General features: G+C 36.8%; 1 protein-coding gene across 10 annotated transcripts in view; it reads left to right on the forward strand.

The window, feature by feature from the left end:
• The window catches only part of LOC137244196 (beta-glucuronidase-like), a 664,948-nt gene that overhangs the window by 561,111 nt on the left and 86,624 nt on the right, over window positions 1-17,213 (forward strand). For 6 of the 10 annotated variants that reach the window (XM_067772845.1, XM_067772844.1, XM_067772848.1 and 3 more), the window contains 3 exons: window positions 10,688-11,094; window positions 11,164-11,330; window positions 11,397-11,539. In XM_067772845.1, the coding sequence (XP_067628946.1) occupies window positions 10,705-11,094; window positions 11,164-11,330; window positions 11,397-11,539 (700 nt within the window). In that variant the 5' untranslated portion in view covers window positions 10,688-10,704. Of the gene's footprint in view, window positions 1-787; window positions 7,093-10,687; window positions 11,095-11,163; window positions 11,331-11,396; window positions 11,540-17,213 lie in introns of those variants that run through there. The other 4 variants (XM_067772852.1, XM_067772851.1, XM_067772850.1 and 1 more) reach the window with 2 other exon arrangements.

Consider the following 17,213-nt stretch of genomic DNA (forward strand, 5'->3'; position numbering starts at 1 on the left):
ATATATGGAAGTCTATATCTATCTCGAGTGAAGCTCGGCCTATAATCTCTTCGGATGTTATCGCGCCTTACATTTATTTATTTATATCTATCTCGATTCCTTTATACCTGTACAGCCAACCGTTATCCAATCAAAGTTATAATACGCCGTTTACAAGTACAGCTGGGTATAAAAAGTGAGCGTGGTTATCATTCGATTTCGCTCATTTTAAATAGCGATGAAGCATGAATGCCAAGGAACCCATATACCAAATTTCAATAAGATATCTCAATATTTACTCAAGTTCTCGTGATCAGACAGACATACGGACATGGCTAAATCAATTCCTTTTTTTCATCCTGAGCATTTTGAAGTATGGAGGTCTATATTTATCTCTATTCGTTTATACCGTTACCACCAACGGTTATTTTACCAAAGTTCATAATATTAGCCGTGTTTTTTCACACGCGTATACACTTACGTTTGCGCGTAAAAAAAAAGCTTATCCTCGCTTAGATAATGCTTAGGAGACCCAGCGGCAGTGGTTAAATAACTAGCTATAGCACAGGGTGTACCGAAAAGCGGAATACAACCCTCTGATGGCCATAGGGTATAACATATAGCTGAATCAGTTGCGATGAATTGTGGACACACATAGAATTAGTTTAGAGTGTGAAACATAGACACATATTTCAGTTACATCTGAGTATAATGGGTATTGAAATTTAGTAGGACAAATTTTATGAGCAGCAATTTCAGAGGTGTATGTATTTAAAGTTTGTCGCTTAGCAGTCCATATAAATATGTAAATAAATTTGCAAATACAATTGAAACTCACGCTGAGTACATAATGTCAGTTACACCCGAACTTATACACCCTTACTTGTTTTTCTCTAATAGCAATAACAAAAACAATTGTATAAGGCAATATGAGTATGTCTCACTTATTAAATACAGATAAAACAATATTAGAAAAAATTAATTAAAATAAAGCAAAATGAAACAAATTTTATAAAAATAAAATAAAATAAATTTAAATAAAATAAAATAAAACAAAAGTTAGATAAATGTAATAAAAGTACAATTTATTGAATAAAAAGTAGTAAAGTTAGAAACGAAAAAAGAGAAAGGAAAGAAATGGAAAAGGCAATGAAAAGAAAGGTGAGGAAAGAAGGAAAAGAAAATGAAAGGGAAGGACGAGAAAGGAAAGGATAGGATAGAATAGGAACGGAAAGGAAAAGATAGGAAACGAAAGGAGAGAAAAGGAAAGTAAAGGAGAAAATGTGAAGATTATGATACATTTTATGATCTGTGTGTTGTTATTCGTGACCACTGCAGGGGTTAATTGCAATAACTATACACTTAAAGAGGAATGTCATGAAAATTTAATAATATGAAAGTTGAAATATACTACAAAACATACTTTTCACAATTTTTCAGGAGAGCCATTCCAAAATTTCAACTCTCATGTGATGCGCATATAAGGGCAGATTTTAGTTTGTATAGCACGTGCTAATTTTTTAACAAATTACAATTTTCTATTTTTCGTACTAAAATCTATCCTTATATCAAGTTTCATCAATGTATCGGTCTTTGCTTCTCCATGCGTAATAATGAATGAAATAATGAAAAGGAAAATAATAACACCTGGACGACTATGACATATACTGGAAAAGCAACAAAAATTGGCAAACTTCTTTAAAAAATACAGCATTAACACAGCGTTCAAAACAGCGAACAATCTAGGGCGAAAACTAAGACTAACTCAGAGGATTATCTTAGCAGCCACGACGTATACAAGCTTACTTACGGATGCCAACATAGTTACATAGGACAAACAGGACGGCAAATAAGAACGAGATTCAGAGAACACATTACAACAAAAAACACGGAATCCAAACATTATACCAGCGTCTAGCTTCGCGAATCACATGGTCGAAAATGAATGTTCCCCAGTAAACATCAATAAAACAGTTAGGGTCCTTCACATACAAGCATGTATAATTTGGAACTTACCCTTTCTCACAATAAAGAATATAACGGCCAACGTTTATAGTTGGGAAAAAATGGTTATAAAAAACCCAACTCTTTATTTTCTTTAATCACAACCTGTCACAATCATTTCTTTTCTCTATCACTCAAATCAAAACTGAACTCTTTCACATTTCAAGTTAATCTGAACATGTCAATTTCCAGTCTGGCAAGCGCAGTATTGCCAGACTAGTTTTATTAAGAAATATAATACATATAAGGTTGCCAGCCATCATGAACTCGTATCCCGATACGATACAAAGCAAAAGGCCGACGCTTCAACGTACTCGAAAACATGGAAATCTACAAACAGAAAACATTCGTCGGTAGAATAGTAAACGAACAGATAAATACAATTTCTACACAATATTCGAGCCTTTAAAACTTGTTTACAAGAAACAAAGTAATCACACAAGTACAGCAGACAAACACACAACAAAAAAAAACACAAAACAATTAACGTACCAAAACAACAAACCCACAAAGAATGTCATACGACTAAAATTACCGACTTTTACCTGCCTCAGTCAGCCACACAAATCGATCAGTAAAAACCACCCTCGGTTCTGAATGAACACACAGCACATACACATAACTAAGTAAATATACACAAGCGTCAATTTTGACAATACCTGCTCATGTGCCTACGAACTATAAATACAGGACAAACTACAGCAACAGATCAGAACGAAAATCGACACTGATGATGGCACAACGCCGACACCGGTTTGTCTCGAAACCAAATTTGACAAGGGATGACGGAAAATAGTTCCAATATACATCATTTATCCACCCTGCCGGAAAATCAACAAAACAAAATAATTGATTTAATCTCCCTTGGTTATGACCACTTGGAGCCAATTGGCGGAGGGTTGAAGCGATTGGCGCACCTTGTTGGACGGCCATAACCGCTTAAACGGTAAGGTACCAATTAAGTAGAATTAGAGAGTTGTCGTACAGTCCATTTAGTTTCAGTTTTTTGACACTAAAGCTTTGGTTTCATCGAAAGCAGTGCCGTTATATAGCAGTAGAGTATGTTGTCAAAAATATTGTAGTGTAAAAGTAATTATGTGGAAACTAAGAAGACGGTGAAGTTCACCATAACATAATATAGCGGCAGGACATAAAATATCACGGCCGTCAAGAAGGTAGAAACTGTTTCATCCCCGTTTTTTGCCACCGCTATTGTCAAAGCGGTGAACATTTTGTCAAATAATTGAAATTATCTATAAAAAAAAAAAAAACATTTTTGAATAAAAATTTTTTTCTTGTAGCTTTATTTAAAGAAAATAATAAAAAAAAACTAAAAAAAAAACTCGCAAAAATGCAGAATTAAATTTTGCGAATCGTCGCCCGTAACAGTTCGTAGTTTCCAACAAAACGGTGCCACTGAAATGGCGTCTGCTCTTTAGCGGTCGTAACATAGCGGCACCGATTTGGAGGAAACCAAGCCTTAAGAAACACCCATTTCAAATATTTTAGTTTCTTAAATTTTTTGTTATAATGGTATTTTGAAAGTAAAATACGATGGGGAGCAATATGTGTACCGAATTTTGTCTTGATACGATTAAAAAATGGGAAGTGCCACGCCCATTTCCAAAAATTGTTTTTCATTAATTTTTTTTTATAAATACACTATAAGTAAAACTGCATATTTATAACTTTTTACAAGATTTTGACGGGCATTATTTTCGAAAATTAAAAAAAAAACAGTTTTGGGCATTTTCAATGGTAATGTGCCACGCCTTAAGCTGGTGTAATCTGCCGAGAAGTTGTGTTATTTATTACTTACATATGTACAAAGGAATAATAACCGTTTACAGGTATATACGTCTACGTTTGCGCGTAAAAAAGGCTTATCCTCACTTAGATGATGCTTGTGAGACCCATCTAGAGGCAACTAACATGTTGTACCGAAAAGCGGAGACACAAACCTGTGTGTCTGTGTATAACCTATAGCTGAATCGGTTGCGGTGAATAGTGGACACACACCATTTTTATAAGTAATACATAGAGTTAGTGTAGAGGTGAAACATAGACACATATTTCAGTTGCATCTGAGTATAATCCGTATTGAAATTTAGGAGAACGAATTTTATGCGCAGCAATTTCAGAAGAGCAGATAAAGTTTAACGCTTAGCAGTCCATATAAGGTTTAAGCGTAAACCTATATAGATGTAAAAAACAGAGCAAACGTGTGGGGGCAGTACAGTCTTTTTGCGGAAAACAAAATTTTAAGACCACTCTAATGTACAGTAGCAATATATCAACATCGCATAAAGTTTTTAAACTTAAACTTTAATATCTAGAGAACCAGATGTGACAACATAAACTGGGTTCAAACACATCATATAAACAAGTAAGGACGGGACTGTTTTCGGCTGTGCCGAAGACTTCATACCTTTCATGAATGGGGCTGAACAATAATCTTATCCCATTCGTAATCTCCAAATAATCGGCTGTATAAGATAAGAAATATATAGTGAACAGATGTACATACCTAAACGATTTTTAAGATAAATAAAAAATAGGTAGGTACTTTGGATACAAAGTTTCACGTTTTTGTGGTCTGCATGTAAAAACTATGACTACGAATCACGTACTTCAACAATATATGACGTTGACGTAAGTATTCGACGAAATTTGAAGCTTCTAGCCGTAAAAAAGGGGCAAAACTGACAGTTTATATGGGGTATATAATATTGTTACGAATATTAGCAACACTAAGGGGTACTGCCATCTCTAGGCTTATGCTAAGCAGTGACGTGAATTCACATCAATAATTCAATCATTATGTCTACACATACGCGTGCACGCGGCGGAGAAGCAACGCACAAGACCATGCAGATATCTTATCTGAAATGCTCCTAAAGGTATGCAATTGTGATTGTGGAAGTGGCGCTCACACACACATGCACATGGGGAATGAGAGAAGCTATAAAAATTATACATCTGTAGTTGTAGCTGAGAAATGTATAACTAACTACTAAGTTCTGGAATTAGAAAAGCCTAGAAATATGCAACAAGGAGGTCGGACAGTATAAAAGGGCGACAACAGTGGAGGCGAGAAGTCAGTTTCATTTGAGCTATCAATCAGTTTGGTTATTAAGCAAGCTATTAGTTGCAAAGTATAAGGGTTATTGTGAAGTACTTTAATAAAGGCCATTTTTCCATTATTCAATATTGGAGTTATTTATTCAACAGTTTAGCGATACGAACGTTGGCAGAAGATTGCAAATAAGGGGGACTGCAGTAAAACTCGTTACAATATATATACCACCGATCTGTATGAGTTTTTCACATAACAATATGTGCTATATACGTAAGCATTCGTTGAAATTTAAAGCCTCTAGCTCTCAAAATGGGTCAGTAATTACGAAAAGTTTCTTATCTGAACAATCGGTTGTGGGGGATATATACTATATATACGACCGATCTCATCCATTCAGACAACAATATATGCAATATACGAAAGCATATGGTGAAGTTTGAAGCTAAAATCTGATAAATTGAGGGAGATATAACAAAAATAGTGCTCCGATCCGGCCGGTTCCGACAAATGTTTAATTGGGTCAGCGATTAACGGAGAGCTGCAAAGTTATTATTGACACTTAAAATTAATAAAACAAAATACCAGATAATAACAAAGAGGAAATTTAATGAAAAGGAAGAAATCATATAATAAAATATTGTGACGAATTTTAGCATCACTAAGCTGTTAGTAAATAAAGGCGCAACAACAATAAAGCAAGCAGCCACTCTTGTGTACATAAACAAATCAATCATCATTTACACACATACATACAAGGCAACGAAGAGATACTCACAAACACATGTAATCATCAGCCGAAGTAGTTACTCACACGTACACCCGCATATGGCTATAAGATAAACATAAATTACAAATATACATACATGTATATAGAAATTACCAAGTAGGAGATACAACTATTCTAGAAGGCGAAACGTCTAGACCTTAGTAGAAATATGCAGACGAGGCAACAGAGAGTATAAAAGCAGCGCAAGCTGAGGCATGAGTAATCAATTGGATTTAAGCACGCTATTAGATGCGAAGTGAAGTATAATTGTACTACTCCCAAAGTAGGCTAATAAAGACCATTTTGCAATACAGAATATTGGAGTGATTTATTCAACAGTTTAGAGATTCGAACGTTAGCGGGGGCTTTCAAATAAGCGGAATATACCAAAAATTCGTTACAATATTTAAGATTTACTATATATAATTAATAACAAATACAAATTCGAAGAGCATTTTAAGTATACAATCGGGGATGTCTAAATAGAAAAGAGAACATTGAAATATGTACAAGAAATTACAAAACAATTTCACAGTATTTCAGAAAAGGCAAAAATGAAAATACTTGGGAGGTGGTACCATTTTTAAGTAGATCCTGGAAATCTAAGTATTACTGTATACAAGATTTTCCAAAGATTTGCCTCCAAAACCACTTCTGGAAATCGGCACATAAATAGGTATGTAATGATCTTTTATCCGGGCTGTGCCGTAAAGTTATTCCTCAAATTTTATATAACTTTGATTGGATAACGGTTGTACGTCAGGGTAATAGATATATGTACATAAGTAGACTTCCTTATATTAAAATTATCAGCATAGAAAAAATATTGTGATTGGGTTATGTCGGTTACTCAGTCCGTAACTTGAGTAAAAATTTAAATATTTGAAAGCGAATGATGACCACGCCCAGTTTTGCGATATCGAAAAATTAAAAAAAAAATCATTACAAAGACTAGGCCTGCCAGATTTAAGAAAAACGAAAAGCGGATATCTGGTTTACGCTAATAATTAACAATTAATAATTATCAACTGAATCAAATTTACTTCAAAGGTTCGAGAAATACATAAAAACATTTCCAAACATTTACTCTAAAATGTATGCAAGTCGTTGTTGTTATTGTTGTTTTATATTTTTGGATTTAATTATATACCTTAACTTACAACATATTTCGTCGTTTTGCATATATGTATGTATCATGTATGGGTCCTTTATCTCCTGGGCATTCAACGATATCACATTTGCTGCCAATGAAACACCAAATCGGGTAAGTAAAAGCCCCGCCACATAAGCAGTTTTTCATATAGAAGCGTTTAACTCAATCTTGTGCATTATGAGGAGATTGCACGTAGTTTATTTGAGAACGACAGATTGAACATGAAAAACTAGCCAACTTCCAACTTTTGTTGCAAGCTTAAGAATGAGAGTTTGACATTTGCTTTTGCTAAGGTTGCTTTCACGCTCTGCCAGTGAAATTTATTTTTTCCACTTGTTGGTACTTTTCTTATATTTTTCGCAGTCAAAAACTGCAATGTAAGAAATGATTACAATACAAAATATGTTAGCAAATGTTTTTCTTGTATAGAAGAATGAGAATGTTTATAACTTCGCGAAATTTTATATGTGAATGGGCAAGGCGAATTAAACTTCAATTGATAAGTATGAAATTCCTTTATATTTACAACAGCAACATCTTCGTTGATTGTCGCGATGTTACTGGCATGTATAAGATTGGGTTGAACGCACCTATGTATATGAAAAACTTCATTGTGTCTCGGCCATAACTGATTGTGTCAATAGAAATACTGATTGCATCGATAGTTTTAATTCTTTGAGGCTATCGTGACCAATGTTAGGCTGGATTGGTCGCTATTTAAAGAACGATTTTACGCATTTATACTGAGAAATATAGCAAATTGTTTTGCCATAAAAGTCTACGAAATAAGTAGTTTCACAATAGATTTTTGCGATCTTTTCGACAAAATATTAACAATTAACGATTCAACCGGGGGTTGGCCACCCTGTGTTAGTGAAGCCGAAAATGTCAAATGAAGTTATCTGAAAGATTTCGCGAGAAGAACAGGGAACCAAGCAACCATCAATCATATTCCACGCCACACACGGTAAATTAAAATCACCAAGAACTACAATCAAGTCAGAAGAAGTAGCCAAAGAAGTCACAGACATTATAATCGAAGCGTGTTTGTTGTATAACTGTAGGTCAGATTGCGGAGGAAGGTAGCTAATAGTAATGTATAAATGCATAGATAAGAGTTTGATACGAAGGCAAAGAAATTCGATTTCGTGAGGCTCTTTACCGATTTCAAGAAAACCGTTTCTTGCTGTTTTAAAGAGCCTGAAAAGATCCACCTCAGTAGACCGACACTTTGGACAGGACCATCGAACCCCTTTACCGCCATTCAAAGCGTCAGCCACTCTTCCAGTCAAACCAGCACATTTCATATGCCCGAGACTATCACATAACCAACATGCTACAAAACGCTCAGAGTCGCTCTTCACATTACAATTTTCAAATACACAAGAAGTTGCCATTATAGTCGTCTTAAAAATTTAGCAAATAAAATGTAAATATAAACTTGAATATGGTTACTTTTGAAAAGGGTTAAAAACAAAAGTAAGAAGTTTGAGAGCCACTCATATATCAAAAAAATATAAGCAATTTAGAGGCACTGGACTGTCAGCTTTAAGCAGCAATAGCGCAATGACGGCTGGAACGCACTGAATGCATGCAAACAGCTGTTCCTTCGATAACAAAATATTTACAATGCTGTTGATATAAACAGAAATGTGCGCTAGAAACGTTTACGCTGAGCGAATGTACGTACAGAACTTGAATCCTAAATATAACAGTTTAATAAAGCCCGAAGGTTCGTTCGCAGTTTCGAGGCTCTGAGTTATCGGATACTTCCTTAAAACTCAAAGGCAAAGTTTCCAAGCTTGGACGGTGTTTTGAACTTTCACGAAATAGAAAATTATATTCCCTTATGTTGAACTGCCATGAGGTTCTGAAGTATGTTCTTAGTTTCAAGATTCTAGCTATACGGGAAGTTACTCAAATAGCGGTCTCAAGATTCCACATGTTGTAAATCGACTTTCTAAATACTTCTATCTCCGGCCGATCTATCAAACTGTTTTATCGTACATTTACAAGTTCCTTAAAACTGGAAGACAAAATTTTAAAGTTTGGATCACTTTGTAAATTTTCATGATCCCTGGACCACCTGTCTAAACTTCCTCGTGATAAACTGTTATCGTGCTCTGAGCTGCGTTCCAAGTTTCAAAACTCTAGCTCCACGGGAAGTTAATTGAAAATAAATTGAGAGATTCCCTAATTTTGTACTGAAATGCACTGAAAAACAAGAAATGAATATAATATAAAGGAAGTAAAAAGTTTCTAGGGGGAGGCGGGAGGAGTTACCATGACCACTATCTATATGACCTAGATAGAAAATACTATAAACCTAGATCAAATAGACTTAAATCAGAGAAAAAATTCTGAAAGGGAGTTTATACCTAAATACTTAAATAGAAAAACAAAAGTTTCAAACTCTTCCTTTGAAAACGCAGCAAAAACATAATGTTGATGCATTTCTTAATTTCAAATTTTAAAAACAGCTATTTTAACCAGCTTATCACAAACAAAGCTATAAAGGCACTGCGCAATTTACAGATCTTAATATCTCCTTCAATGCGAAGTCTCAAATATAGATGAACCTTTCCAAGGTACGGTAGAGCACTTAGTCTTGGGATTACACCAATTTCACTCAAACGATAAATATGAATCTGTCAAACTTTTCGTAAAAGTAATAACATATTATTAATCTAATGAGTACTTGTAGTCACACCGTGGTGTGATGGTAGCGTGCTCCGCCTACCACACCGTATGCCCTGGGTTCACACCCCGGGCAAAGCAACATCAAAATTTTAGAAATAAGGTTTTTCAATTAGAAGAAAATTTTTCTAAGCGGGGTCGCCCCTCGGTCGTGTTGGGCAAGCGCTCCGAGTGTATTTCTGCCATGAAAAGCTCTTAGTGAAAACTCATCTGCCTTGTAGATGCCGTTCGGATTGGGCATAAAACATGTAGGTCCCGTCCGGCAAATTTGTGGGTAAAATCAAGAGGAGCACGACGCAAATTGGAAGAGCAGCTCGGCCTTAGATCTCTTCGGAGGTTATCGCGCCTTACATTTATTTTTTTTACTTGTAGTCAGAAGCTCATGTAATCACTGATCGTAGAAAAATCTTCGCCAGTGGTTATCCTTGACTGTTATCACATTTTTATTCTGAAGTAATGCATGTTTCTCCAAATAACATTTACAATCAAGTTGGCAAGTTTCCAAGCACGCGTGATAGAACCTTTAATTTAGTAGAAAGATGGTAGAAGTCACATTACTGTTGCTACTTATTCAGAGCGCTTAATTGCACTAAATATACCACTTTTCCTTACCTAGCTTTGTTTTCTATTAAATTCGGGTGTTCCTGCTTCATATCGTCTAAAGTTCTAGTAATTCAAATTTAGTTGCTCCAGTTGAGACACTACCAATAAATTTATAGCTTTAGTGTAATCGGTGCACAGTGCCCCATTAGGGTTATGAATTAAATACGTAACACCTAACAAAAATCCTATTGGGATGCTAATCGTGTGATACACTCACCAGTGCAAATGGTATCGGCTCACTACTACGCATAATATTTAAAAGTTTAGTACAGCCAATATCTTCGAAACTAAATGAAATATAGTGATGACCTCAAACTCTGACATCAGGAGGAGCTATGTTCTATTATAACCTTAGAAATATTAAGTTTTAAAATTAATGCATGTATATCTTTTCTCCCTTTTCCAGCATTTTGCTTACTTGCCATGGGTGTCGTCGGGTATTTCATTCATTTCGCAATAGCACTAGTCATTGTGAATAGAGAAGTAACTTTAACGCAAGGCATGCTGTACCCACGAGAGTCCGAAACACGAGAGGTGCGCTCATTGGATGGGTTATGGAACTTCGTCAAGTCAGACGAAACAAACCCAACCCAAGGTGTAAGGGATAAATGGTATGAGGATGATTTGAGTAAGATAAAGGACGTAATCCCAATGCCAGTGCCTGCTAGCTACAACGATATTACCACAGATAATACACTGCGCGATCACGTTGGCACTGTGTGGTACGATCGCAAATTCTTCGTTCCACGATCCTGGGCAAAGGATCAACGTGTTTGGTTGCGATTTGGTAGTGTGCATTACGAAGCTTTTGTGGTAAGTAATTTTTGTGATACATTTAAATGAACTTGTTTTTGGTATCAATTATAAATATATTATTAACAGTGGATAAATGCAGAAATGGTGGTTAAACACGAAATGGGTCACTTGCCTTTCGAAGCAGAAATCACAAACTTCGTGAAATATGGCGAAGAAAATCGTATTACCGTTATGTGCGATAATGCACTTATACAAACCACAGTGCCTCAGGGAAAAATTAGTGAAGTGAAAAAGTGAGTTAAAAACATAACTGAATTTTGAAGTCATATTTCACAATTCTTAATAATTTATATTACCAGAGATGGAGGAGTTGCGATAGTTCAAACATATACATTTGACTTCTTCAACTACGCAGGAATACACCGCTCCGTCCATCTGTACACAACGCCAAAAACATTTATCGAAGAAGTTGAAATTACAACTGACTTGGCAGCAAATTCAGGTTACTTTTACATACATAAATATATATATTAGACTGGGTCGATTTATTAACCGATATCGCGCCATCGGTTTTTCCATAGGATTTGGGCTCAGGAAAAAAAAAAATTTCCACTACGCATACCCAAAAAAATAATTTTCGAGCCTGCGAAATTTAATTTTTTTGACTTTTTTTCGACTTTGATTTTTAAGGTTTTTTCATGACATGCTAAAAAAATGTTCATATGTATACCCTGTCCGACCCATAAAATGTCCGCTAAAAACGCGGTCGATAACAGTTTTTTGAAGGACATTTTTGGGTCGGACAGGGTATACATGAACATTTTACAATCAAATGATAATTTTTTTAGTAGGTCATGAAAAAAAACTTCAAAATCAAAGTCGAAAGAGTCAAAAAAATGAAATTTCGGAGGCTCGAAAATTATTTTTTTGGGTATGCGTAGTGGAACTTTTTTTCCTGAGTCCAAATCCTATAGATGGCGCGATATCGGTTAACTTTCGTCCGTGTTTCGTGTTTTTATACCTAGCTAGATGTGTAGTATCTACACACATGAGCTGTAACAACTTCGTTCACATGTTGTTGTTGTGGTTGTATTAACGATAAAGACACTCGGCGAAGGTTTTGGGGAGTGATATCAATGTTGATCGCTCTTTGTCGGATACAGATCCGGTACAAGCACCATTAAGGTACTAGCCCGACCATCTCGGAAACGATTAATATGACCACACTAACATCCTCATTCTGATTGGGGAACGAGACGCTTAACGAACGATACTTGCGGTGGCGATGTCATCTGCTAATGGTACTCTGAAGTTTACGTTCTCGTTTGTCATCTAGCTTTACGTTATTCGCAAACCTCCTATTTTTGTGGAAGAAACTTAACTTTTAAGACCTTCAGTACTTATTTTCTTACTTAATTGGCGCTTAGCCGTTTAAGAGGTTATAGCCGTCCCACAAGGTGCCAGTCGCTTCTTAACTTTGCCAACTCGCGCCAATTGGTCACACCAAGGGATCCAGGGCGTTTTCCACCTGGACCTTCCAGTGGAGTGGGGGCCGCCGTCTTCCTCTGCTTCCATAGGCGGGCTCCAATAAAAATACTTTCTTAGCCGGAGAGTCATCTTTCATTCGCATAACATGGCCTAGCCAGCGTAGCCGCTGCGTTTTAATTCGTTGTACTATGTTTATGTCTGCGTAAAGCTCATACAGCTTAGCTCATCATTGAATATTCTTCGGTACTCTCTACTACTCATGGTCCATGCTTCTGCACCATATAGCAGGACGACTACGATAAGTGAATCGTAGAGCATGATTTTCGTTTGCCCAGAGAGAACTTTAATTTTCAATTGCCCACCTAGTCTGAAGTAGCATTTATTGGCAAGAGTGATTCTTCGCTGGATTTCAGAGCTGTGTTGCTGTTAATGTTAATGCTGGTTCCCAAATAAACAAAGCCTCTTACTATTTCGAAATTGTGGCTGCCAAGGCGCATATGCGTTGACTCCTTGCTCGATGACAGCAGGTACTCCGTCCCAATTCTGACTGAGCTGATGGTGTTGCTCAACGTCATTTTGCACAGCCATACAGGTTTTGCGGTGGAACCAAATTAAAACAAAGGGGCATATAGGTAGCTCCTTTTCGTGTTGTCGAAGGCGGCTTTAAAATCGACGAAGAGATGATGAGTGTATATTCTTTTTTCGCGGGTTTCTTCCTATGTTTGGCGCATTGTGAAAATCTGGTTGATGGTAGATTTGGCAGGTCTGAAGCTGCACTGATAAGGTCCAATGGAGCCAATTCATGAGGGGCTTCAATATTTCGCACCTTATATGCGATATTAAGAAGACTGATTCTGCAATAGCTGGCGCAGCTTGCAGTATCCCCTTTTTTGTGGACTAAGCAAAGAACGCTTAGATTCAAATCGTCGGACATGCACTCGGTTGACCATATTTTGCAAAGAAGCTGATGCATGAGCCTTATCAACTCCTCGCAGCCGTATTTGAATAGTTTCGCAGGCAATCCATCAGCTCCCGAGGCCTCTTTGTTTTTTAATCAGGTTATTGCTATTCTGACTTCGCCATAATCGGGTGGAAGACATTTATTCCATCTTCATCGGTTGCGGGATCGGGTTCGTCCCATAATTACCCAAATGCCTATCCAACTTCTTAGCGAGTCATGATACCATCCCAATGACGATTGAAGAAACTTGTAATATAATTTGATTTGTATTATTTTTTCATTCGATATCCTCTATAAGTATTGCAACGAATTTTAAGAACTCTTGATTAATTTGCACCTTCTGTTATAGTTCAAATCGCTCAACTGTCGAATAAATAACTCAAATATTAAGTATAGCCAAATATTCGTTATTTTCGCTACTATGGTAGTAGTATTTCACTCGCGTATTTCACTTACAGCGGTTTAAAAACAAACTGATTGACCATCACTAAGACTGCGCTGCTTTTATACTCTCATTTCACCTCTTTCACGTAGTTCTCTCAGGGTCTAGACTTTTCGCGAACAGCCGTTTCGAATAGTTCCTTGTTTATTTCTCGTTTCTGTATGTCATACTGGCTACATACATTTATATCTGTAGTTTATGTAAGGCAGCGATCGTCATTTCATAGCACAACTGTGCAGAGTTGATGTACATGGATTGTTCGGTATTTCGTTCATTGGATGTATTAGTCGTCGCTCAACAAGCGGATTAGCAACATCGGAGGAGGCTGTTGTTTATTTATGCATTTCAAAGTAACATATTTTTCAAACAAAAGCTCAAGCGCATAACTTCTAGCTATTCAATATACACAAGCATTATTATATTTCATTGGTACTCTCTTGTATTTAAAAAAAAATTCCATAGCATATTTACGAAATATTTTTTGAATGTTAGCAAACAATATCAAAATACTCTTACTAACGCAATCACAGTTTCAGTTTTGAAGAGCCCTTCGCAATTTATTTCAGCGTACAAGTGTGTAAAATGTTCTCTCCCATCAAACAATCTCGGAGCGCTCATAATATTTCATGATTTTTCATTGGAACCACAAAGTTGCCTCCGTGGTATGCCCTGCTTGGTCTATCCTACTTACTTACTTAATTGGCGCTTAACCGTTTAAACGGTTATGGCCGTCCAACAAGGCGCACCAGTCGCTTCTTCACTCTGCCAACCGGCGCCAATTGGTCACACCAAGCGAGTTTAAATCGTTTTCCACCTGGTCCTTCCAGCGGAGTGCGGGCCGCCCTCTTCCTCTGCTTTCCTAGGCGGGTTCCGATAGAAACACTTTTTTGGCTGGAGCATCATCTTTCATTCGCATAACATAGCCTAGCCAGCGCAGCCGCTGCGTTTCAATTCGCTGGACTATGTTAATGTCTGCATAAAGCTCGTACAGATCATCGTTAAATCTTCTTCGGTATTCGTCATAGCCAACGCGTAGAGGTCCATAAATCTTTCGAAGAGCTTTTCTCTCGAACACTCCCAGAGCCGCTTTATCTGATGTTGTCATGGTCCATGCTTCTGCACCATATAGCAGGACGGGCACGATAAGTGACTTGTAGAGTATGATTTTCGTTTGCCGAGAGAGGACTTATCCAGCCCTCCATATATTTATTTACAGCGGACGTCAGTATGTATGCCCTACTTTTATGGGTTTTCATCGAAATTCCTTTTTCCCGACGAATATTGAGGATACGCTTCCCCATTTTTAATGCCATGCGTCCTTGATCTGGCCAGTCCTAATCCCTAATACAAAGCACATAAATGACTCCGAAAGGGTCATATAAGAAGAAGAGGTGTTTATGAGCGTAATGGGAGTGTGATCGAACTCTTATTTGGGCTCACATAATATAAGTATGTAAAAAATTCATATCGGACGACCATTGTAAGAAGGGAAATACACTCATTCTGGACTCATAAATTGGCGTAAATAATCCGAATTAAGACTCCTTCCGGACTCTTTCTTGACCCCGAATATTTGCTGGGTTCGCTCTTTGCTGCTGCTTACATATGTGTGAAATATTATCTTAGCTCTTAGCTGCTGTTCTAGGGTAACCCTGGAATGTGTTTGTATGACATCTAAAGGAAGGTATTAAAGAGTATTTTAAAAGGGAGTGGGCCATAGTTCTATAGGTGGACGCCATTTCGGATATCGCCATAAAAGTGGACCAGGGGTGACTCTAGAATGTGTTTGTACAATATGGATATCAAATGAATGGTGTTAATGAGTATTTTAAAAGGGAGTGGGCATTAGTTCTATAGGTGGACGCCTTTTCGAGATATCGCCATAAAGGTGGACCAGGGGTGACTCTAGAATTTGTTTGTACGATATGGGTATCAAATGAGAGGTGTTAATGAGTATTTTAAAAGGGAGTGGGCCTTAGTTCTATAGGTGGACGCCTTTTCGAGATATCGCCATAAAGGTGGACCAGGGGTGACTCTAGAATGTGTTTGTACGATATGGGTATCAAATAAAAGGTGTTAATGAGTATTTTAATAGGGAGTGCGCCTTAGTTTTATAGGTGGACGCCTTTTCAAAATATCCCCATAAAGGTGGACCAGGGGTGACTTTAGAATGCGTTTGTACGATATGTGTATCAAATGAAAGGTGTTAATGATTATTTAAAAGGGAGTGGACCTTAGTTCTGTAGGTGGACGCCTTTTCGAGATATCGCCATAAAGGTGGGCCAGGGGTGACTCTATAATGTGTTTGTACGATATGGGTATCAAATTAAAGGTATAAATGACGGTTTTAAAAGGGAGTGGCCCTTAGTTGTATATGTGATGGCGTTTTCGAGATGTCGAACAAAATGTGGACCAGGGTGATCCAGAACATCATCTGTCGGGTACCGCTAATTTATTTATATATGCAATACCACGAACAGTATTCCTGTCAAGTTTCCAAGGCTTTTGATTTCACCCTGCAGAACTTTTTCGTTTCTTCTACATAATATGGTAGGTGTCACACACATTTTACAAAGTTTATTTTTAAGTTATAGTTTGCGTCAATAAACCAATCCAATTACCATGTTTCATCCCTTTTTTCATGCTTTTTATAGAATTATGGCATTTTTTTCATTTTTCGAGATTTTCGATATCGAAAAAGTGGGCGTGGTCATAATCTAATTTCCCCCATTTTTAGTACCAAGATTAAGTGAGTTCAGATAAGTACGTGAACCAAGTTTGGTAAAGATATATCGATTTTTGCTCAAGTTATTGTGTTAACGACCGAGCGTGGCTTCAAGCGATTTCGCCCATTTTCACAGAAAACAGTTGTCGTCATAGAATCTATGCCCTTACCAAATTTCACAAGGATTGGTAAATTTTTGTTCGAATTATGGCATTAAAAGTATTATAGACAAATTAAATGAAAAAGGGCGGAGCCGCGCCCATTAAGAAATTTTCTTTTATTTTTGTAATTTGTTTCACCATATCATTACTGGAGTTGAATGTTGACATAATTTACTTATATACTGTAAAGATATTCAATTTTTGTTAAAATTTGACTTAAAAAAATCTTTTTTAAAAAGTGGGCGTGTTCTTCATCCGATTTTGCTAATATTTATTTAGCCCACATACAGTAAGAGGAGTAACGTTCCTACCAAATTTCATCATGATATCTTCAACGACTGCCAAATTACAGCTTGCAAAACTTTTAAATTACCTTCCTTTAAAGGGTTTTTTTTTTTC

This window comes from Eurosta solidaginis, chromosome 3 (assembly GCF_040869045.1).
Source record: "Eurosta solidaginis isolate ZX-2024a chromosome 3, ASM4086904v1, whole genome shotgun sequence".
Classification (NCBI taxonomy): Eukaryota; Metazoa; Arthropoda; class Insecta; order Diptera; family Tephritidae; genus Eurosta; species Eurosta solidaginis.